This window comes from Scomber japonicus, chromosome 11, assembly GCF_027409825.1.
Source record: "Scomber japonicus isolate fScoJap1 chromosome 11, fScoJap1.pri, whole genome shotgun sequence".
Lineage (NCBI taxonomy): Eukaryota > Metazoa > Chordata > Actinopteri > Scombriformes > Scombridae > Scomber > Scomber japonicus.
The window spans coordinates 13,900,994-13,927,055 of record NC_070588.1 but is presented as its reverse complement, the minus strand read 5'-3'; the positions used below and the strand labels follow the sequence as shown (position 1 = coordinate 13,927,055).

The 26,062-nt window shown below is 38.7% G+C and overlaps 1 protein-coding gene across 1 annotated transcript in view; it reads right to left on the bottom strand.

The window, feature by feature from the left end:
- Positions 1-21,415: 21,415 nt before the first annotated feature.
- cps1 (carbamoyl-phosphate synthase 1, mitochondrial) overlaps positions 21,416-26,062 on the bottom strand; it is a 49,279-nt gene continuing 44,632 nt past the window's right edge. The window contains exons 35-38 of the mRNA XM_053329154.1: positions 25,574-25,633; positions 24,811-24,923; positions 21,863-21,992; positions 21,416-21,529 (exon numbers count right to left, since the gene is read on the bottom strand). Coding sequence (XP_053185129.1) covers positions 21,416-21,529; positions 21,863-21,992; positions 24,811-24,923; positions 25,574-25,633 — 417 coding nt within the window. The remainder of the gene's footprint in view (positions 21,530-21,862; positions 21,993-24,810; positions 24,924-25,573; positions 25,634-26,062) is intronic.

Below are 26,062 nucleotides of genomic sequence, written 5' to 3'. Positions count from 1 at the left end.
CACCTGGTATTAAAATGTGATCTGGACTTGGATATATTATCTAGATAAGGGGAAAACCCACATGTTAATGCAATTTGTAAATGCACGCTGAGTGCACCGGGATCAGAATGTTATCTGATCAGCCAGACCAGATTTGGAGGTGGTCCGGCTTGCATTGAAATCGGATATCAGCCCATTTACAGCCAATTACTAAATTGTACGTTGTTGAGGTGAGAAACAGTCATAGGTTTATCACTGTGTGCAGTAGTAGGGAAGGAATGCTACCATTTTGGCATGGTGTTTCAGTTGTTGGTTAGGGCTACTATATGCCCTTAGTGCTCCTCCTGTTAAATGCTGCTCTGCACTCTGATTTGAGGTTGGAGGCCTGCATGACTGATTAAGCCACTCAAACCATCTGCATAGATTTTGTTTTCCCTGTTTCGAAATTGATCTGCTTCATACACACCTCGAGTAAAAAAATACCTGACACACAGCTGAACATTAACCTGCTATTCAGAGAAAACTACTACAGCTCAAAGGTTAAATCAGTTGTATCTGGGCCTAAATTGATGCGTATTACCTCAACGTTCCATTAGCTGTATTGCTAATATTTTTATATTAAGAGAAAGAACAGGACTATGGCTCACAATCTTCATGTATGATTTATGTATATTGTGTTAAACTGTGGGTATAATCTAAACTGAATAAGACATGTTCCTGCTCTCTGTCAGGTCAGTGTGTCAGCTCTGATGTTCTGCTCTAAAACAAGCATTCACAGCCTGGAGCATCATGTAGTCAGTCAGAATGAGTTGCTGTTTGAAAGCACTATTTAATGCATAGGAATGACTGAATGAAAAGTGCAGGCAAGATGAGCAGAAGTGTAAACCTGACAACAACAAAATCATCCTGTGAAAACACTTAAATTACCTTGTGACGTATTCCTCTGTGCTGCAGACTTCCATAAAAACACAATACTTTTAAGTTGGATGAGTTCATTGTTGGTTTGGGATACTTTTCCCCCAGGCAATGTTACAATGACTGTCTGGACCAAATTTCACTTATCAACTTCACAGATATAATTTTCTAAATTAACCCCACCACTTGTTCATTTAATGTGGTTCCTAGCAAGTGTTTAAAGGGGCCCACATATTATTTTAAATTGTCAGTGGTTATCTAGCTTACAGTGTGCTTCCTTTTAAACTAACCCTTAAAAAAACATTGATCCTTCTGCCCTGAACTGTTACAAACCATTACCCGAGTTAACATTTCTTTCCAATATATTTAGAAATTAAACTGTTGCAGGCAAACATTTTTTTCTTTTATGACAAGGAATTACATGTTGATACCTTTCAGTGTAGTTTGATATCTCTCCACAGCAAACAGCACTTTTAAAAGTCAAATTTTATTAAAAGCAGATGCAGGCAACTCTTCAGTGTTGGTTTTATTGGATTTTGTGGCTTTTGACTCCATCGACCACTCTGTTTTATTACACTGCCTGCATGACTGAGTTGGTGTCAATGTTACTGCCCTTGCAACCCTGGCTCACAGAAATTACATTTATATACTACTAATTTGCAACAGCAAATACGAAAGGAACATAACACTGTTTGGATTTTTTCCATCATTATAAGTAGGGTTAGGGTTAGGGTTTCATTATAAGGAAACACTGGTAATGATATATAAAATGCTGTTAAAGATATTTATACGTAAACATATTTTGAAAAATGTTCAATGACGGCTAAACCATTATTAAACTTTTTTAATGATTAAGATTGTGGTTTTAGTTTAATATCAAAAAGTGACAGAAAGTGTTAACTGGTATTTAAATCACTTTTTTTTAAATTTAGTGATGGCCATCTCCAGTGTCATCTTTAAACCTGTCTCGTTGATAAATTTTCAAAAGACCATGAAGACCTAGCTTCAAATCTTTGTGTTGTTTGTGAAATGAAATTAGTTTGGTGCTCATGGGAAGAGAATTACCCAGTAACATGTCCAGCTCCATTAAATTGAATATCATTTATGGGTTTCTTTCATCTAATATACCATATAGAATTTCCTGTAAATTAGGTCATTCCAAAAAGTAGTGTAAAGCTTGTGGTAATGATTTGGCTAAGGAAAAAAAAAGAGTTACACTGAATAAGGTGATAATTTGTACTTAATGCTTGATAAACAGTCGAAGCAGACCAGGTCAATTTCGACTGAAAAGGACAAAAATCATATGGCCGACAGGAGGACAATACGGAGGCCAGAATCAATTCTTTAATATACTCTACAAAAAATAAAAATAAAAGTGATGCATGCTATTATTTCTGCTTGCCTAAATTACTGCAACTCTTTTTTACCCTTACAGTAGACAAAAACTTACCTTACTGAAATTATAACTAGTCTAAAATGCACTCATCAGACAAAACAATTATTCCTATTATAGCCTCTTTGACTTTGACTTGGCACATACATTTCAACCACCTTAATCCCCTTCAATCTAGAACGGATGCACGCATCTGTGCTCACATTCATAAATGGTGCACATGTGGTCTGGAAAGAGAGAGAAAATAGAGGTAGGGAGCAGTGTCACCTCCACTTAGTAATAAAGATGGGGATCATCTGTATTGTAACGAGGGGTAATCAATGAGCACTGTTATCTCATTATGGTTTTTTTCCCTTACCCAAGCAGCCATTTCCCCTGTGGGCACCGCTGCCACTGCACTACTACTGGTGTGCTCCAACTCCCCCCATGTACCTCTGCCAGACATAAAAAATGTTATTGTTAACCTTTGACAGGTAGTGTTAAATTGAAAATGGCTGACACAGGCTGCATTGCATCATAGAGCAGACCACCTCTCTCACTGTGAAGCCCTTTTATAATCATGTGGATGACACTGGAAACAGCTAAGAGAGTATGGTATTACTGTCGCTGTCATAGGAGCTAAATAGAGGCAAATTAATACAAAGATCATTGTAAATCAACTATAATAAACAATAAACTGCAAAGATGCTGAGCATGATCTGTTTTAAAAATGGCATTGCATCTAGAATTTATTTTAGTAATGCAAGCTTTACCAACAGAGGTACAGAGATATTTTCAATGTGGGTCAAAGACAGAGAAGAGGCTAGGGATCAGTCTTAACAGTAGCCTATGGTGAAATATTTACATGGCCTAGATTCATATCTAATGAGCTTAAAAGAAACCCAGTTATGCAACACAGCCAATGTTAAATGTTTAATGTTGTGTTGTTGTGGACACATTGGTGAGGCCTATGCTCATCTTTAAATTAGTTTTTCTTAATGCGCTCATAGAAAGCATTTGCAGGGTTCAGAATGAGCTTTCTTCTTTTTCAACCCTCTCTTAAATCGTCCTCTGAATATGAACAGACTGAATCAATCAATTTCAGAGTCACTTCATACTCCAAAATGCTATCTGCTGAATGACTTATAATGTTTAACAGTGTTGTTGCTATTATTAATTACACAATGTGAGTCGGACTTCTACGGCTGCCTGATAAGTTAGAAGTTTTCATCCATATGTCTCCAAGGCCTGTCTCAGTGGGAGCTGTTTAGTGATATGAGCTGCAATGAGCCATTGTTCCGACATGTCTCTAATTAACCGCGAGCATACCAGCTCTATTCATGTAGCTTGTCTTAAAGTTCCACACTCTAAAGAACCCACTCGGCACACATCTGTGCAGTTCGGTACCCCCGGGCTGAAGACAGAAAGCGGGGATAAAACACAGAGACCCCGCTTGGTGGGAGAGCTTTTGATGAGCCTAATAATCCAACAAAATCTGTCACTTTAATGAAAGGCTTTTTGGTTCTTTTTTTTCAGGCATTCTTTGCCTTAACCATGTGTCCGTGTCACCAAGAGTTAAGTGGCAGAAGATGAGTTGCTGTGAGACTATTAAAGCCCTGTAGTTCTGTAATAAATATGGTTTAAGTGATTCTGCTTTGTAAAATATGCTTTTGTTGTGTCACTCTTTGTTGAGAAGTTGACTTTACACACATTCATCAACAATTGACTATCAACCTTGCCCAAATCAAAAGAGATGATATATTTGCCACAGGCACAGAATTCAAAGGAAATCCAGCATTAGAGACATTGTTACATTTCTGTTTGAAACGGTAGACCACTTTTAATGTTGATCTGAGTAATGGTCATTTTTCAAGCCCATCTGTTTTTTGTTTTGTTCTTTTCTGTTTGTTTGTTTCTGTCAAGAATATTGCTGATTTGTATGATCCAATTTATGCTTTACATATTAAATAGAAAAAAGAAATAGGGTAACCCAGCTACTAAAATTCAAAACACAGAGTTGGTACCTGGTATCTGTCAACAACATTTAGAAAATATACCTAAGCATAAACATCATTTAATAAAAATATTTAATTTCATTCAATTGTATATATTTATAGCTGACAGAGTTGCAGCTAATTTGAACAGCTTCTAATAATGTTAAGTAGTTAAATATGTAGCAATGCATCATGTTTTATACAGTTATTCTATGTTTTATAAAATCTTGTATGGCTACTCTCCTTTTCCATTGCTGGTGATTAAATGGAGAAGCTAAATCCAGCTGAGTGTTAAATGCATGCTGTGTTCAGGCAGCCAGGAACCAAACTGGGTTCATCTTCTACTGCTGAGGTAACTCAGTAGGTACAGAAAGGATAGAGAAAAGCTGGATGTGAGAGTATAAGTCATGCTTTCAGTGACCCAGATGGATGTAAACCAGGATAAACCAGGATAATATTATTGCTCCTCACGTGGTCTCAATGAATCTTTAAACACTGTTAACTGTTAATATTGTCTTGCAATTTTCTGCAATTATTACAACCTCTCCTTTATGTTCTACATGCTAATGTATATATTAATGTTTCTGTATTCTTGTTACGTGTGACTGACTTAACCAGTAACTTACAGTATCTTTGCATACAACAGGCACAGCAGGAGGTCAAATCAGACCAATTAATGGAGTGGTATAAAAACAGCTCTTCATCTGGAATATCAGACTACCAAAGCACCACTGGCATCCTGGATTTACCATTCAGCATTCACATTCACAACATTCTCGTTTGTTATAGGTGTAAGCCCCTCCCCACTTTGTAAATTACTCACAATCTAATTTAATGACTAAATGAACTAGTAAACCTGAGCTTGAGTGCAGAGCAGTTAAAGGCTTTAAAACATAATCCTACGATACCCTGAGTACAGTTTTCCCCAATGCATGTTTTTAGTGCTTTTCTGTGGGTTTGTGTGTTTTTAGAAGACTACACAGGTTGTCTGCAGCTGTACTTTGTGTGTGTGCGTATGTGCGAGTGTGCACGCGCACCTATTTCAGTGGGTGGGGAGTTGCACACTTTATCTTTGGCATTCTACACAAAACCTGAGTTACAACCTTATGGACTGTACTGGAAAACCTCTCCTGCATCACTGGAATACCAACAACAATGCACCACAACATTTAATTGCAACCCCCTCTTGCTACAAACAAGGGATGTGATTGAGCTTAGTGAAAGTTATCTTATACTGATTGCAAGAAATATTCCTAATAGCCTTCATTTTCCTTTGAAACCTGGGAGTTTTAAACAAAACAAAAGGGAATTTGGCATCACTTCCATTTCTCTCATGGAGTGTACCTAATTGTACGTTATCAAGGAGGTACAGTAATTTATAAGGTGTAATTTAAGCTGGCTCATCAAGAAGCTAACATACATGGGCATTTGATGTGATTCAGGGATTAAGTAATCACTGTGTGAGACTCGGATTCATTTTTGTTGAGACATACACAGAGCCCACTACTTAGACACTGCAGGGAACACTGCACACATCAGTCCTATAAAATATTATAATTATAATCAGGTGCTAAGCCTGTGTATATAAAGATGTAAGGAAAGAATGTGTTTTCATCTCCTTAAGTGCCTTATGGTAAGAAACTACACATAACATCAAAAGCTGCTACCACTCTGATTTGCACCTCTGACTGGCTGTTTGCTTTGTTGTAGCAACAACAGCTGAGGCTCATGGGTGTTTTCGTATCTGCCAAAAAACAAAAAGCAAAACAAATAAAACAAGATTTCTTAAAATACATTTAAATATTTAAAACTGGTGGCCAAAACATAAACCTATAAGACTCTTCAATTATTCAGGCGGCACCTTTTTATGTTGAGTAACAATCGGGGTATCACTAAAAAAAATGAAATGGGAATTCAGAGTAGGGGAAAATACTTTCAGAACCAGTCTTAGTCTAAGACTCCCACTCTTATCCAACTGCTTTGCTATAGTTTAGTGATGAATGACTGAAAATCTTTAAATGTAATGCTTTCTGTAGACATAATGAGCAACAACTCACAGGTTCCTACTTTTAATTATTTTCAGAGGTTGAAAATGTCACCTTGCCTTATGCTTTATTTCTGTCCCAAAAGTTCTCATTATTTTATATAATCAGTCTCAGTCTGCTGTCCCTTCCTGCCTGAAGTCCTCCACAACTGTCCCACTCCCAAAGAAGAACAACACCAGCAGCCTGAGTGATTACCAACCAGTAGCTCTTACATCTGTCATTATGAAGTGCTTTGAGAAACTGGTCCGGAAGCACATCACTTCAAATCTTCCACCCATGTTTGACCCTCACCAGTTCGCCTACAGAGCCAACAGGTCCACAGAGGACGCTGTAGCCACAGCTCTCCACTTTGCTCTGTCCCACCTGGAGCAGCAGGGGAGCTATGTGCGGCTGCTCTTAGTGGACTTCAGCTCGGCGTTTACCACCATCCTCCCCAACAGACTGGTGAACAAGCTGTCAGACCTGGGAATATCTCACTCCATCTGTCTCTGGATCAAGGACTTCCTGTCTGACCGCTCCCAGAGGGTGAAAGTAGGCCCCCACATCTCCTCAGCGCTCAGCCTAAATACTGGGCCACCTCAGGGCTGTGTGCTGAGCCCTCTACTCTACACCCTCTACACCCACGACTGTACCCCCATCCACTCCAGAAATAGCATCATCAAGTTCGCTGATGATACTACTATGGTGGGGCTCATCTCTGAGGGTGGATGAGTCAGCATATCGGGACGAGGTGGAGCAGTTGTCAGTGTGGTGCACAGAAAATAACATGGCACTGAACACTAGCAAGACTAAGGAGCTGGTCATAGACTACAGGAGAAATAAAACAGACCCTGCTCATTGGCGGGGACTGTGTGGAGAGGGTCACAGACTTCCGGTTTCTGGGTATTCATATAGAGGATGACCTGACCTGGAGCATCAACACCTCTGCTATCATTAAGAAGGCACAGCAGAGATTGTACTTCCTGAGAGTACTCAGGAATAATCAACTCTCACAAAAACTGCTTGTGTCCTTTTACAGTTGCTCCATAGAGAGCATTTTGACCTACTGTAAGTGTGTGTGGTTCTCCAGCTGCACAGCTGCAGAGAGGATAGCGCTCCAGAGGGTCATCACCACAGCCCAGAAGATTATCGGCTGCCCCCTCCCCTCCCTGAAAGATCTGTACAGTTCCCGCTGTTTCAGGAAAGCTCACCATATCCTCAGGGACCCATCTCACCCAGGACACTTACTCTTTCAGCTGCTGCCCTCAGGCAAACGCTACAGGACATGAAGAGTACGCACAAATAGATTACACAACAGCTTTCACGCTAAAGCCATAAATGCACTTAACTGCATTAAATAATGGTAATTATTTATTTATTTTAGTTTCTGCACTTTAAAGATGGCATCTCAATTTCGTTGAGCTTTGTACAATGACAATCAAGACTTTCTTTTCTATTATATATATTTTTTTTTTTTACCATAAAAAATGACACCAAAATAATTATGAATGATTGTTTTTTTATGAATATTAAAAACATCTGAAACATGGGAGAAAATGTCCAGATGAAAATAGGATTTCAGCAGTTTTCTCTTTTTTTTCTTTGGTTACACAAAGGTACACAAGATCATTGGATGGCAAGTGAACGGCAAATCAGGAACTAACCTGGATAACTTTGTATTTCAGACTGCATTGTATGTTAAGCTGAAATCTTTCAAGAAAATTGTGGAGGACAGGAGGGAAATCAATCCATGGCATCACTCATGTATACTTATTTATTTATTCTTTCTCATGTTCAAGTTATGTCCTGTTCTTAAGTTCAAATGCAGGGCAGTGCAGAAACCTTTAGGGGGCAGGTGCTCAAAGAAACAACATTTTAAAACACCAAAATAGTTTATACCATAACCTGTTGAATTATATCAACCTATATTCAAACACAATGTATGATGACACAAACAACAAACCGCAACATACTATATTTAGTTGTCCCCCAGGAGGACAATCTTATATGCCAATAAAACAATTTGCTATCACAAACAAAACCACCTGAGTGGTGAAAATGCTGCTTTTTAAAAAAGACATCAAGGACATATTGTTTCTGAACAAAGAAGCACTCATTTTGGCCCTGGAGGTGTCATTTTACCAAGAAAGCTACGTTAAGTTAACTTAAATGTTAAATTATTGTTCTATTGTGACAGATTTAGGTTTTCATCACATCACAAACATTTCACGTGTTTCACATGTGTTTCTTGTGTTCTCTTAGTATACAGAAAGATATGAAGTACCATAACATTTTATAAGCTGATACATGTATGGATCAATGCTAAATACTAAGATGGAACACTAAAAACATTCACATATCAAAACATATTAATGCATGTATCAAATACATGACTAACTAGCTTATTTATATGCACTACATACAAAAAAATAGCCTATAAAAAGCCTGCAGAATTAACAATGTTGTTATTCTGATAACCTTCAGTATTTAAAGTCTAATTTGTAGTTACTTTGAACTTAGTACAAACAAGAATGAAGAAATTCTCACAAGCAGGCAGCTAGACCTCCTTCACACTTATTCACAAATCACACACCATCAAGAGGTCACTGAATAACCACTCAGTTCAAAACTGGATGAAGTCCAAAAAAATCCTGCTCTTTCCATTTGAGTCTAGACAGCTCAATGTAACTCTTCAACAGCTTCTGTCTCAAGCAAACTACAAACAGCACATATCATCTCTTTGATGCATTCTTATTAAAAAGATAAATTCAGCCAGAGAAACATTTAACCATCAGAGAAGAAATTACCACCAAAGAGACGGGGAAAGAGAGAAAGTGTATCCGACTCACATTATCTGATGTCTTCTTTCTTTCATGGAGATTAGGATTACATGTTATAAGGTCATATTGTTTGTTTGTTAACACAACTTTGTCACCCATTCAATCTTATAAGCAGGGGCGGTGTTTGGGGGTGGCTTATTCTGGGGCTGTAGCCCTGAATGTTTTCTCAAAAATCCCTGAATCTATTTTAAAAAAGGAGAATTCTGTCACCTTTTCTGAACAGTGACTTCAACCAGCTGCTGACTAATTGCTCCATTTGATTGGTGTCTGGTCTAAGACAGGGTTTTTTTCTAGCTTGCAATATCTTTTGATCTTTTTAAAGCACAAATACATAATTTATTCAGTAACAGATGAATGTAAAAAATATGACTACTTCATTTAAAGTTAAATTTCTGACTAAAAAATACTCAAAAAAGTACTAGTAAACAAAATAGCTACTCAATTACAGTAATGTGAGTACTTGTAACTTCCACCTCTGCTTATGGTAATTTATATTTATGTGCATTCTTTTTGACAAATTGTTAAGATGGACCAAAGTATGTCACTACTACTATTAATGTTTGCAATAGTCAAACAACACAGTAAAATTAAATTCTGCATATGTGAACCATCCAAAAAATATTGACCCTGGCTCTGGGTGCTCTTGGCTAGTGAACATGTCAGAAAATGTTCCCAGCTTCTTACATGACCCAATGAATATACACAGTAGTTTTTCCTGGCTGACTCTGCCCGCAAGTTCCACTTGGCCCATAGACTTTACATTGTGATGAAATCGCTTTTCTCAGTTTGAGGAAAGTTTTACAAATATGAAACCATGGATCAAAAATACAGAACAGAATGAATCACAAATGACCATGTGTGCAATTCAAGGTTCCTGTCAAAAGTTTTACATGTTTTTTTTTTTTTTTTTTTATAATAGTGGTCTTTGGGGAAAATTCTTTTTGGGCTGAAGAGGGTTTTTCTTTTGCTTCAATGGACACTGGTAAAACTTGGCTGCAAAGCTGAATAGCAAAGTCCTACACTTCACTTTCCCCTCTTACCTGCCCTGCAGGTGTCACTGTTGGAGCAGAAATTAATCAGGATTTCAATAACGGGTTTTTCTTCCAAAGAAGAGAGAAACAATGTTTTATAAAAAGATTCTGAGATTTGGTAATGGTTATTTCAACCAATTTCTCTTTTTTATATTTTAATTATTTCCCTCTTACCTAAATAGATGAGGGGCAACCTCCTCTGCATCTGTGGACAAACGTCCTCTGCTAAAGACAGGATAACTCACTGTAAATAATTCCAAAACTCATGAGGTGAATACAGCCTCTCAAACAATGGGTGACTGTGTTGTAGCAGCATGAAAACACATTATGGCAATAATTTCTTTCCATAGATGGCAACCCAAAGCTTTTGATGGCATGGGTAACAATTAAGCCGCACAATCAACTATTGGAATGAGAAACCATTACAGCTAATGGGTTGATGTCTCGCTGTCACAATGGTATTTAACACCCACTAAAAAAAGGCAAGCAAAGAGCTGTAAAGCACTTTAAGCATTTGCTGCACTTATCCTGCTGTACTCTTCAAAACTTGAATATGATTAAATTGGTGTGTGTGAGCATGTGTGCTGGTAGAAAATTGCTATCAGGCAATCTAGTAGCTAGATCAGGGTAAGCAACATATGCTTAATAGTGTACTGCTTTGTAATTGAAAATCTGAAAATGCTTATACCATATTTTACATGTAATTTTCATGATCAGAAAACTGACTGGGCCTTTAACATCTCTCTGTATGAACTTGCACACATGTTGACCGGCATCCAACTACTATGTGACTCATCCCACAGGGATGCACAGTCTTCTAAGCCCTGCTTGCTCCCAACCACCATAAATAATTCATTTAGCACAGCATGAAAAACGCATGTCAATTAGCCAGGTTTATTTTTTCCACCAATGAAAAACAGCAGGTTTCTCTTCATGCCAGCTAGACGATTGTAGTGGAACAGTGCATTATTTAGCATTTCTGGACATGGGTGCTCAAACTACATGTACATGGCCTCATTCTTCTTAAAAAAAAGAAGGAACAAAGTCTGAAAGTGTCCCTTATTCTGTTTGATTTGAGCAGGCATATATTTCTTTTTTTTTTTACTAGTGGAGACAGATTTAAGGTTCGCCTGCTGGGCTACTGCTGTGATTGACTTCAGTTTACATTACTCCCTTGCAAGCCATCATGTTCTATGTATCAACATTGACTGTTGCATGCAATTACTGAAGCTCTGCAAGGAAATATCTCTTTCTCTTCCCATGTCTGTAGGGTACACATTTATTTAAATCAACACAGGAATTTATACACGCCCCAAAAAGCAAGAAAATGAAAACCAAACTCAACACAGCCTCTCATATGTGTAAGTAGAAAGAGCACCCAGTAAATTTGTAATGAAAGGAAACAGTCTGTCACTCATGCAGTAACACAGGCAGCAGGAAAGCAGACACAACTGAACAGTTTAGATCCACATGAGCTACAGGTATAGATCCAAATTTTCATCCAAAAACATTAAGATTTTTTGATCACAGTATGTTTGATTAATTAACATTTAAGTTATATGCCATAGTATGTAGATTCACCTGTCAAGGATCAGTAAAATATGGTCCAGTCTAATCCATAATTAAATCAGTGATTAATATCCGCTGCAGAGAGTAAGGGGGAGAAGTCTCCCTCTTAAGTTTCCATGGCAAGTATGCTTTGGGAAATCCCAAACTGAAGTACTTTAGTAGTACTAATTTGTACCACACTGAATATGGCATGGAAAGTCTTATATCAAACTTGTTCAATAACATGTTGCAGGATCTGAACAAATGGGTAGTTATGGGTCTAAAAAGTGCCTTATACCTGCATTCTCTTTAATGGCCATCAGGGGGCAACTCCACTGGGTCCAAAAAGAAGTCTATGAGAAAATGATTCTGGCTACTTCTCACTTGATTTAATACCTCAGTAAACACTTTCCCAATGAGTTTATGGTCTCAAGTCTCCTTCAATGCAGCATGATGTTAATTTAGTAAATTATGGTCCCATTTGATTTAAATTTGATGATAAAATAGGGTGCACTTTAGGACAAGTGACTAAGTAAGGTAACGGGAACATGGCGTAACCACAGATTCACAGAGTGCAGAAATCCAACATGGCAGCTGTCAAAATGCTACTGTTGAGGCTTCAAGTTCAAAAGGTGAGTCCACAAACAATGGGTGACATCACGGTTGCCACATTTTTATACAGTCCATGATTATGAACAAACACACTTAAAGCTGCAGTCTGTAACTATTTTTGTGTTATATTTGCTAAAATTGTCTTTATGATCTGACAGTAGAATAAAATACAGATAAGCTGTGACAAAATTCACTGTCTCTGGATCCACCCAGTGGTGCTAAAATGATTTGGAAGAATCCACCGCTCCCGTGTCAAAACAACCAATCAGAGCCTGGAGGAGTGTCAATGGCACTGTACACACACTGCTGGCAGCCCCTCTCCCCCGCACAGTGCTTGCTCTCACTCGGTCAAACAGGCTTCCTCTCTTACTGTGGGGACGAGCCTTTACATGTGTGCAGCATGCACGGTAGGTTCTCCTGGGGAGTGGCTTAGAAGGCAGGGCTGCAGCCAAGCAGAAAGGAAGAAGGAGGGACCTGGAGGCTGCACTCATTCAAATTTCCTGGCTAAGTCCACTTTTTTCTCATAACTACAGACTGTATTGCACCAATTTAGCATCGGACTGCTATAACATTGTTGATCTTAGAATGGACTGTAAAAAAAGTATAAAATGAATGCCGCAGGAGACGTTTTCTATTCCACACATTATTTTCATTACTTTTCAAAACCTACATTACATTACATTACCCAAAATACTACTCATCCAACGGTTGTTCAGTCAGAGATTTAGGTGTATTAGCAACTAATGTAGTCTTGAACTGCTATCCTCAAGCAGAGATGATAAGCAGTTCTGGTGACCACATTTCCTTACTCCACACCTGTAGATTTGTTCATTTTCAAATATGTAGTCTTCATCCCCCAACCTTCAAACTTTGCACAGCTCATTCTGGAGTCACAAAACGTTTTTATACAACTTTTTTCTGTATGCAGTAGTAATCTCCAAAACCTGTAAACAGACTTTGATGTGTAAAACCAGTGCAGTTTTGCTTTTAAAGCTGTGCCTGACGGTTCATACTTGACGTTTAAAACAGCAGGTGAGAAAACAGTCTCTCCTCAAGGTCAACTTACTATGTAAATACTTAAGTGAGGGCCTAACACTGATAATAATTTAGTTTGAAATAATGACAGAAGTGAATAGTTAGGTTTTGGTTTACCTAAAATCATTATAGGTTTCATCATTATTTTTGATCTTTTTGGTTTTTATTAGTCACTATTGGTGGTGAGTCAGATATACATCCTAATTGTTAGTGACAGAACAGGTGGTGGTGGTGGTGGTGGGGGGGGGGGTCAGATTAACATAGTTTGGTGCAGCAGGGTGACCACACTTAAGGTGTCTGAATTACAGGTTATATTCAACAGAAAAATGCAAGACAGAACCAACAAAACTTGACACCTGAGATAGACATAGACCTACAAATGGCACACTAGCCCTTACCACTGATGCGCCAACCTAAATGCAACTCATATCCCAATGCAACACTTCATACTAAATATCATTATTGTCATCATACTGTAAATGGCTTGTATGAGGACTACAGGCAAATTTAAGTTTAAGTTAAATTGTCTGGAAGTATACTCTCATGTATTGAGGTTTGTGAATTACTGAATGCAGAAGTTATCTGCTAAATTGGCTGTGATAGGGATTGTACAGTCTGCAAAGCTAATTATATACATTTTAGTATGTGCATGTTTTTCTTTGAAAAATAATTAGCGCATCAAGTAGATAAGTATATGACATGTGAGTGTGTGCTTCACTTTGACCTGTCACCAGACTCAAGGTCACATTAATCAGGAAATCTGTGTTGGGGTGTTCAGGTCTGGTATTGGTGATCAAAAACCTTTTATCATCTCACACAAAGATGTCTCAAATTAATTCTGCATAAACATCTGAACTGCATTAGAATATGTAATTTGAGACAGACAGTGTAGTGACAGAGGAGGACAGGAGGAGGACAGAGCAAGACAGAGCAGGACAGAGGAGGACAGGAGGAGGACAGAGGAGGACAGAGGAGGACAGAGGAGGACAGGACGAGATGACAGTAACCAGGAAGGAAGAAATCAAGTGGCGTCACAGGCCATTCACTACAATCATGGACACTTCCTTTGAGAATCCTCCAATTCATGAGGATCATCCCACGATACCATATGAATACTTCAAACAGTAAGTACCAGATGAGATCTTCAATTTGATGGCTGACAACACAAATGTTTATGCCATGCAAAGTGGTACACTAAGTATCAAACCGACAAGTTCAGGAGAGATCGGAACCCTAATCGCCATATGCAGTAGATACTTGGAGCTTCCACTAGAGGAGAACCTTTGTGTTGATGAACAAATGGTGGCATTTCGCAGAACTCTGTCTGTCAAGCAATTCATCAAAGGCAAGCTACATCCATAGGAGGTGAAAATATACTTCCTGTGTGGTAAAAGTGGCATGGAAGTAGCTAGGACTTGGAGCTGGAGTGGTGTACCATCTTAGGCAGCGAATCACAGAGACAAACCACAAGTTGTATTTTGACAATTATTTCACAACTTACAATCTTCTAGAGCTACTGGCTGAGACGAAAATTCATGCCGCTGGGACAGCAAGGGTCTCTCGCTTAGCCATGCCTCCTCTACAGTCTGACAAAGAGATGGCCAAAAAGCCTTGAGGAAGCTATGATGAAGTTGTAAGCCGTGATGGTAAGGTGGCACTGGTCAAATGGTATGACAACAGACCAGTTGTCATGGCCTCCAACTTCGTTGGTGTTGGCAGAATGGATGAAGTGCAGCAGTGGGTCAAAAAGAAGGCCCAATTTTTGATGGTGTCCCATCCAGAGGTGGTCAAGCTATACAACGAAGCAATGGGCGGTGTTGACCTGCTTGATCAACTTGTCAGTCTGTACTGTACAGAAATTTGGTCAAAAAAGTGGACCCTGAGAATGTTTACACATGCTTTTGACGTGTCTGTGGTCAACAGTTGGTTGGAGTACAGGCTGGATGCCAAGAGGGCCAATATCCAGACCAAAGACATCCAGGATCTCCTCCATTTCAAGATAAATGTGGCCCAGTGTCTGGTGAGAGTCCATAAAACAGTGGCAGCAAAACGTGGAAGACCCAGTATGTCTCCAGAACCACAGGGTGTCCCCCAAAGACAAGACCAGCAACACTAGGGTTTTAAGACCAGTATACGGAATACACATAATACTCATACGCATAATAACAGACAAAGGAGAAATTTAACACTACACTTTAATCAAAGTGGGATTTGCAGACATACTGCCCAAGACATCAGGCTCTATCTGTGAGTTTTCAGTTGCTTAGTTACTGTGCCTGCAGTGAATTGTAGTGAAGGTTGAGGTACGACTTTGTTTACATTAAATTATTATATTTTCTATGTGTGTAAGCTAGGTAAAGGAAAGCAAAAAAGTGGAAAATATATATATATATATTTTTCTGCTGTAGCATACAAAACAATGAATTATTAATAGAATAATATATTTCTCACTCATTATTTCTCCTTACCTTCCTACCTTACATCCATATCTAAAACCAAAGCAAAGCAAACTGGTATACCCTAAACATTACACTGAGTCAAAAAGCTGCTGCTATGCCTTTATTGGCAAACCACCAAATCAAGCAAACTTCTTCAGCTTCCTCATCCTAGCAACACATATGTCACAACATTGCTAGTTACTATGATAGTTGTGAGAACTTTGTACTGTTAACTGGCTTTTCTAGCGAAGCTGGAATTGCCTCCACACAATATCTTACTTGAAAATACACCCTTAATAACTGAAATGCTCTCACTGATACCTGGTACTGTGGCACTGGTGGTTGTAATGTCATCTTTATTTACCCTTATGGGTCCCCTCCTTGAAGCCTCTTTCCTACTGCAACCCACTTATAGATGTCCTGATAAAACCCCATTGTCATACTAAAAATTGGTGGTGAAATTGTGCACAACGTCATGATGTCCAGCTGCTGTCTTCCTGTAGTAAATTTTATAGTTTTGAAATGTTTCTGTAGACTCTCAAGGAGTCTATTGCTACCCACATAAGCTATGTGGAACGGAAGAAAATAATAATAATAATGATGATAATAATAATACTAATGATAAATGTTATTTAAAGGTGCCTTTCTTGGCACTCAAGGACACCGTACAGAGTTACAGAAATTAAAAACTCATGAAAAAGAAGCAACAATACAAATAAAATATAAAATAAAGACAATGTAAAAGTGACAGAGCAATGGGCATCAGATGGATTGGCCAGTTTTAAACAGACGTGTTTTGAGTTGTGATTTGAAATGGGGGAATGAATCGATGTTTCTGAGTTGCAATGGTAATGAATTCCAGAGACGGGGAGCAGAGTGGTTGAATGCTCTGCTGACAGGTGTATGGAGGAAGAGGATCTGAGGGAGCTGGAGGGAGTGGGAACATTGAGGAGGTCGGACAGATATGGGGGGGGGGCAGCAGTGTGGGAGGTAAGGGAGGGGCGAAGGCGATTGATGTTTCGTAGGTAGAAGTAGGCAGACCAGGTAATGTTATTGATGTGGGATTGAAAGGACAGTGTGCTATCAAGGATAACACCCAGACTCTTAACCTGGGGGGTAGGGTGAAACGGAGATAATTATCAATAGTGAGAGAAAAGCTGTTGGTTTTGGATAGAGTGGATTTGGTGCCAATGAGGAGAACTTCGGTTTTGTTACTGTTTAATTTAAGGAAGTTTAGGGTGAGCCAGGTTTTTATTTCATTGATGCAATCAGTGAGGGAGGTGGGCGGGAGAGCGGACGAAGGTTTAGTGGAGAGGTAGAGCTGGGTGTCATCAGCGTAACAGTGGAAGTGAATGTTAAATTAGTGGAAGATATTGCCGAGGGGAAGGAGGTAGATGATGAAGAGGAGGGGCTCCAGGGACACCGGAAATGACAGAGGAGGGGATGGATTTAAAGGACTTGAGTTGGACGAACTGAGTGCGGCCAGAGAGGTAAGATGTGAACCAGTCTAATGGAGTGTGGGTGATGCCAATGGAAGAGGAGGGTGGTGTGACAGATAGAGGAATGGATGATGGCAGAGATGAGGGGGACCAGAGAGGGGAGGCAGGCTTTAACAAGTTGTGTGGGTCAAGTTGTGTTGACAAGTGGATGGCTTGGATTTCTGAAAGAGTTCTGTGATTTCTGAGAGCTGGAAGGAGGAGAATGGAGTTGCAGAACGAGATTGTGTACAAGTGAGGGGGGAGAGAGTCCTGGGGTTGGGTGATATTGTTGAGCAGGGAGAACAGTGATTTGGAGTTTCCTTTATTTGCAGAGTAACAACAAACTTTTCTGTGGTATGTCAAGCTCAGAAAACATATTTATTCTTACTTTACACAGACTTAAACATTCATTGGATGGGGTATATACCCCGTGGAGAGGCATATCTACTGGTAAACCTAACTCCCTGTGCCCATCTTTATCTGTATGTAGTATTTCTAAGCAAGACTTTAACTCTCTCTTAGTTCCTTTCAATGTTACTTTTTAAATGTATCATTATAGGAAGCTGCTTGGCTTGTTTCTTTTTCTGTTTGTTTTCCCTAAAACTTTATCCTTTCCTTAAGGTTGCTGATCTAGATTTGAAGTTATTCTGCAGTACATTAATGGCCCCATGAATTGCTATTTGTTACCTTCTTCCACTGCCTCCTGTTGATGCTTTGACTTCAACCTTTATTCTCACAAACCCCAAATCTCTCCATGCCATTTTCAAATATAGATCTCCTATCTTCTCTAACATCTTTTAATGAGCCTTTCAGCCCTTCCAGTGCACCTTTCAGGTCTCGACATGATGTATGTCCTTCTCACAATAGCCCTGGGCCAATTCACAAAAAATTTCTGCTCATCACTCCTCTCTTTCTTTGTTTACATGTACTCATCACTACTCTGGCCCTGCTGTTTGATGCTACCCTCTTCTTCATTGACAAGGACGGTGATATCATGCTTTCAACTATGGTTACTTGCTAAGCACTACACTTCAACCGACTGATCTGATTGGCTTGTTAAGAAGTACTGCTCAATGCAGGGTCAGGTGTGTATAGCATTATGTCATTTTAACACAGTAGCTTCTTCTCAGACCACAGTACAACTATATATAAGTTTATTACAGTAAGCGTGCTTGTGCAATTTTAAATGACAACACTCTACAGCTAGACTACTACTACAGACTGTAAAAGTAGTGTAAGATTCAGTGACTTTATAAGGAACAAGTGCCCTATAGTGGTTCAGATGACTTTCACACATGACTTTCTGTACGGAGATCTGAAGAAAGGTCAAATGAAATTGTTTCAATGCCACTGCTTCAGAATACTGAAACCAGTATTGCATTCTCGAATATCAGATGTAACATCACTGGAGTAATGAGTATGGTTAACCCCTGAATCACAAATGCAGAAGAAGCAGTTTTGTCTTCTTGTGGCCTTAGCAGTGAAACCACATTCACTGTGTAGGTATGAACTACCCCCCTCTAGCTTTTTTTTCTCCTGTGGACATAGTTTTTTTAGTTTTAGTATTTTTTTTACAGAGCTAAAGACAGAGTGACATTACCTAATCAAAGAAAAAGCTATCCTGCGTTACATGTAAAAGCTGTGGAGTGAGGCTGTTGAGCTCAGGTCATAACGTTGGAAGAAGGTTGCAGAGGATTTGCAGGCAGATCAATATTAACACTCTTTGGAGAGTTGTGTCTGTAAATGAAATGTGAAAGTTATGCTAACAGGAGAACAAAGTAACTTACCCTGTTTTTACCCTTGTGTTAGCATTTGCCCCAATAGCATTGTGATTGATACTCATGATGCAGAGAGGTGAATATGCCTGGATGAGTTACGCATGAATGATTTTAACATGCTTTAATACAAACAGGTTTTGAAAAGGTTTAATAGATTTTTAAATAATTTTAATGTTAAAATATTTATGGAGATGATGTGGTCCTTGGAACCAAGGCTTATTCTCATGGCTTGACCATTTGAACTCCACATTGCATATTTAAGACCGATTCACCTGTTTTAGTGGATGTTTGGGAATTTTCCATCATTTGGCAAGCACTGGGCTTTGTGGTCATTGCAAGGCCACACCAAATCTTGGTTTGGACATTGTCTCCCCTTGAGAAAGTGGTAAGCAGTGAGTCTTATCCTTTTGGGGAAAACAGGAGGCATTTTGATAATGTTGCTGTAGCAGCCAAGGTCAGATATGTGTTTGACTGTTTTCCCTGAATGGGGTAAAGGTAGACCAGTAGACTAAATTCTGTATGTTGTAGATGTGTTAGATCTGCCCGTATTAGGGCATGGCTCTATCCCCGGAGCACAGAAACTTCAGAATTGAAAGGAGCATCAGAACATAATGTGTACTGATCAATCATTCACTTCTCCTTGGCCAAGTAAATAAACCATTTCAAGGTAAGTCATCCTGGACTCCTGTCTACTATCTCCATTAACATATGGGCTGCATAATTAAAAAATGTGTTTGGTTTTCTAAATGCACACTGTTAACATTAATAGACTTTACTGATAAAAAGTCTGATTAAAAGTCTTTTTAATCTACAGTAAACTGCTCTCTGATTTGTTGTAGTTTTATTATTGTATGTCTTGTATGAATGTATGGTTTAAAGTACAGGCTTTTGCATGGGAGGAAAAACAGCACGTTTTAATGCATGTCCAATACAAACACAAACACACACATTCACATCATGTGAGAGAAGAGTCATGCTCATGTTTCATTGGATTCATACATAACACAAACTAACAAACACTAGCAGAAAAGCAGAGTGGGGATTATTATGCAGTGTCTAGTCAAATGCAGTTATGTTATGATGATCATGATGTTTGATCATACTCATTTGATCATGAGTATCCTCAAACACAGACAAAGATCCTCAAACTCAGTCTGAAACATACAGTATACACAAATCCAAGTATAAACAGAACCGTTGTCATAACTTCAAACTTTAAAGCTAGGGATCAAGGCTGGAACTCCAACTATATAACAGTTACTTCTTATCAATATGCATGACGTTTAACTTAATTGCACTTACCTTAACAGTGGCTTAAAAGTCATGAATACAGTACATGTCTACTATATAGTCAATTTCCAACACCGTTCAAGTCTAAAAGATGTCAGCATTTAGCCAAACCAGTTGTATTAAAATGACATCAGGCACAGTGGAGATGTTGAAACAACATTGCAACACATTCACAGAGGTCCATACATTGAAAAATTAAACAGAACATAAATGACTGATCATAAATAAAAGAAAAAAAAGAAAACACTAACACACCAGCAACACTGCATAAAGCCAGTGCTGTTATGCTCTTTGGTACCATGTTCAGATAGGTCACTTTATGAACTGTAACTAAGGGCATTATTAATGGTTAAGATATCATTCATTAATGCTTTATCAGTCACTTGTAAGCCAGTGATTAAAAAAAACATCCTCACCCAGCATGACCATTGTCTTTTTGGTTTGTCAGGAAGTGTTATCTACACACGTTTTACTTCTGACCTTCAAGAAAAAAACTTTGATTGTTTTACTTTGTATTGATTGGCACCAGTCAACAGATCACTGTGGAGTGATTAAGTAAGAGTCCTAAAGAGCTAAAAAGCTCCTGGACATCAGTCCATTTAAAAAAAACAAAACAACAACTTACTCCAGACTCCCACACATCTTTTATCATGAAATATTGTTCTATGATATGCTGCTAAACCCACTATATAAAATCAAGAAATGGGATCCCATGAGTCCCCTTTAAATTAGCATTTAAGATAATTTAATTTCTGTTTGGTTATTTTAGGATAACCAACCAGATGGTTTTCACAACTTACCTATAAAGCATTAGTAAATTCATGTATTAACCAGTTATGAAGCCATTAGTTACAACGTTTATCAGAATGTGACACAATTTTTCATGATGCACCAACATCTTTTGTGTTTTGGTCTAGGTAACCCCTGACAGACTGCTACTCTACCCTAAAATAACTCACCACTTTCTTGACACCAGGGAATGGGAAAACAGATACAAGAAGTGTATAGAAACTAAATTACATACATTTGCTACCACTTAACATTTCTGTTTTACAAAAGGAAACCAAAGGGCAGGGAAGCTCTAGACCTGCTGGCCAGCACCTCTTTGTTGGCTTTCTTTCTGCCGGTAGTGGAAGAGGCTGGTAGTGTCAAGTTCACCTGCATAGCGAATTGCCTCTGCAAACAGCTTTACCACCTAATACACACAGAAAAAAAACATTTTCAAGCCACTTTTATTACATTTTAAGTATCAAGGAAAGTAGTTGTGTATAATTCCACCTCCAAACTCATCATAAATTATCTGTACCAAGCATCTTTAGGGACTAGGAACTAAAACATGCAGTAACATTACACAAACCTCTCTTGACTCTAGAAAAACGGCTGAATTACTGCAAAATTTAAGTCTAAAAAAGAAACTGAATAAATAAATACACTGAATACATCATTAAAAAATGCTTAAAGTGAACATCCACTATATGTTACTCTAAGCTGAAGCCCATCAAATAAGACATTTGTGACATTTGCTGACCTGGTAATTAGTGATGAGGGGAACACCGTGGTCGACAGCCATTCTGCGGATAAGGAAGTTATCCTTTAGGTGGCGTGTATTGTTATTGGGCAAGTTGACTACCAGGTCAATATGACCCTCGTTGATCAATCTACAAAAAAAGAAAGAAAGAAAGAAAAAAGGGTCAGACATCTCACGTGGCATATGCAATATGCTTAATATTACATTTGAATCAAACAACTTCCAGTAATGTGACAGAGATGTTAGTACAGTTGATCCCATTAAAAATCAACATCTGGCACTGCAGCTTTGGTTCCACAGTTCATACAGTGTTATCCCAATGGCTTTCACTGCCCCCCTTAAATAAAACTGTTGGCAGCAGGTTCCAGCAAAAGAGCTTAGATAAGCTGACAGTACACTATCTGCTTGGCACAAAATGACAGAGAGCCAAAGTAAACCAGTGGATGTTAAAGAAGATTATCAAACTAATGTGACCCAAATATTTTACAAAACTTTGTATACCAAACCGGATGTGTTGGGATGCCCGTACTGCTTTGTTTATACTGGATGCACAAGGAGGAAAACCCATTACTAATACGTTTTTATGAACTTTTTAAGCCAACAGTGCTGTATGTAAGGGTGCTGCTACAGTGAGTGTTCTCTGCCCCTCAGTGGTCAAAAATAAACATTCACATCAGTACAAGACTTGTTTTATCTGTCCATGTGCCATCTCCCTGTTTTTTAGGTTATAGGGTCAGTCATTACAACACCATTTAATTTGTTTTAAAAATCCCATGCCTAGAAGAATTCTAGCATGCAAATGAGGCGAACAACAAATAATTCTCAATGAGAAATTACATTGCTTATACCATGTTTTCTATTGTCACAGTTTGTGAAGTATTTACATTAATTTGCTGACTCCTTAACTTCTTTTATGTACTACTTACAGCATATTTCCCCCTCTCTTTATCACACACACACACACGACTGGCGTGCATGGTGGCATAGAGGCCAACTCTTCATAGAGAGAAACACGACCTTTGTTGTCACCGTTGTCTGTCCTTCAAGGTCTTCAAATGAAAAAGGCAATACTGAAACCAGGGCATAATTTTGTGTGTGTCTGTGTGTGTATCAGGGGCATTTTATGTCAGCGCAGCAAACACTCGGTGCCTTAACCCCATCACCTACGCCTGGATAAAGAGTGCTAACTACGCGTGCGCACAGGCACGCGCTAGGCGAATATAGCAAATAATGAAGGGTGACGGGTGATAAGTGTCATGCCACGTGTGAACACAGCAGACGCCTGTGTGCACGCTCGTCTCAATGTACAAATAATTATTAACTTTATGATGACCATTTTTTTTTAGTTTAATAGCAACTCTGCAACAGAGCATTGTAAAGTTCAAAAGTTTATATTTATTGAAAAAAAAACATTGATGTAATAATTTCCTAAATTCAGAACACATTTTTACCTAACGAAATGATCTGCTTCAACCCATATTTGTTGGTGTTTAGCCTTTCTAAAATTACTTGCTGCACACAGTAATTATTTGTACATTGAGACAAGCGTGCACACAGGTGCCCGCTGCGTTCGCATGTGGCACGGCACGATAACCACTCGCTATTTGATTTCCACAAACATTACACAGCGTGTGCCTGTACACTCATGTAGAATTGTACTTTACAGTCACATGTCGTTCATGTCACGTATTTGAGGCGCTATTCACCCGTCACGCACGCATATGTGCAACAACGCATGCACAGCGTCTATACGACGGCTACGTGTCGCTCGTCTGTCCATTGAAAGTGAAAGGAATTTATACGCACACGTTAGAGATTTGATGTCATCGTGTAGGCGCTGCACAGGCGTTTTAGTATAATGTGCTGCCATAAAATGCCCCTGAGAGTATGTATGTGTGTGTGTGTGTGTGTGCATGTCTTTATATCTTTGAGAGAAACAATTTCGGTTGAAAACTAGTGTTGTTTTGACTGGTCCCCACAACTTCAAAAGTCAATTTCACGGTTAAGACTTAAGTTTTCAGGTTAAGGTTAGATTGGGTTTAGGTTCAGTGTAGGGTAAGGGTAGGGATTAGTAAGTGGCAGTGATGGTAAAGGTTAGGGTAAGAGGCTAGGAAATGCAATATGTCAACGAGTGTCCTCACAAGCATATAAAGACAAATGTGTGTGTTTGTGCTGTTTTTGATCTGAGCCTATTAAAATCCCTATACATTCGATTCTTCAACATGTTCCAAACATATAATCCAGATGGCTTTATTGTTGCATGATCTTGACTAGTTCATAGTATCATTACCTGAAAACTTCAGTCACAATCAGGATGCATCAATTATTCTATGTTGCTAGAAACTTTGAAAAATGTTTTATTTCTCACAGCTGAACACACACTTAACTGAAGCAAAGTGAGCAATAACATAACACCTTTGTCAATAAGTCAGCTTTACTTTCAGTGCTATCAGCTATTATGTAAATTAATGCTGTCCTTGATTATCTAATACTAAAAATCATTACTTGTAATTTTCCTTTGTAAAGACAAAGATGCTTGAGCAGCTTTTTTGATTTCCCTAAACTTTATTTGGCATTGCTGTGATATTGCTCTGATATAAGACTTTCCTCATCCTCCCAAGTCAAGCCCTATTCTGGCTAATGCAATGACTGGACTTCAGAGTCTTCTGAATCTTCTTTGATCTTGTCAGCATATTACAGCGATAATGAAGGGGCTATGCCCTCAGATCTTCAGGCAGTATCCTATGCTGATCAGATATCCTTATTTTGAATCTAATGAATCACAATTTATTTATTACTTAAGCACAGCCCCAGGAAACCATAAGCAAGTCTGTGGCTTACGGGTTGGGCTCAGTTTTACATTGGCTGGCTTTGTTTTCCATGATTCCATTAATGTATAAAAAACAATTCAAACATCACAGAAGTGTTAAAAAATAATACTTCCCAACCTTTTAATACTGGGCAAGCTGCTGTGTCCTTCCTTCTCAGTGAGCCAGGCTACTGGAGTAGCAGGCACATCATTGGCACAAAGCCAAGCTGAGGTGGCTTCAGTGGCATAGAGCTAGAGGACAGCAATAAGACAAATATTATAGCAATTCTCTTACACTCCTTGTATAAACAATACAGAATATAAAATATTGAGCAAATTGAGTTAAGTAAGGATTTACCTAAAAAAAAACAGTGTATGGACTCATACAAAAATAATTCTTCTCAATCATAACTTATGATCCACTAGAAGTGTGGGCTGGTTTATTTATTTACAGAGACTCAGCCCTCTGTCTGTATTTTATTAGTATTTTGCTGTCTTTGGGTCACTTCTGGGTGTCAATCTTTTGGTAGTGGGAATGTAGCCCCCAGCCAATAATAGTGCAGAGGGTGCGAGGTCAGGACTCATAGTGTAGTGACCATTTATCGTCTTATTTATCTGATTAACATCTTTGTTTTCACCAGCCAGTGACATTTGCTCTCTTCATTTACTCTCTTGCTCACTCAACCAGCACTGCTCTCTCTTTCAGAGGTCAACTTTGAGAGCTGAGTGTTTACAAACACCAACCAACAAATACTGCATAGTACACCTTTAATCTCTTCATGAAGATAGAAACATAATGAGTGCTAAGCTCCATCAACCAGTGTTGAAACTCAAAGAGGAAAATATGTCTGCTCTTCAATGAGAAGTCTAGTCTGTAGTGTTTGAAGCATAAAAGTACTCACCTTGAAGCCTTCCTCTTTCAGCTGGTGGGCTGTAGCCAGGAAATTGGGTCGGAATGAATGCTGACAGAAATTAAGAAACAAAATGTCATGGAAGCATTACAGTATAAATACAAGACGAGTATCAATTTTATATAAACCACAGGAGATAAACTACGTTACTTACTTTTCACAATTGAAAGTGAACTGTAACATACACATTTAAAATCAACTGGATTGCCATAACAGCAACAGTGACTATAACTCAGTAATGTCTTGTGTAAACTACAGCTCATATACACATGTATAAGTGCTGAGACAACAACCTCAGGAAATGTTTGTGACCTTTCACTTTCATTACATTATAGTGGGTGTAACAGTAAACTGGGCATCGTGTAGCTGAAAAATTGATATGACCAACAGCGTGAGTGGCAACAGGGCTGGATGTGTTGTCTCTCACTCCACTGGAATGGTTGTGCAGTCTGTCTTTTGGTCAGCCAGTAGAAGAGTTCT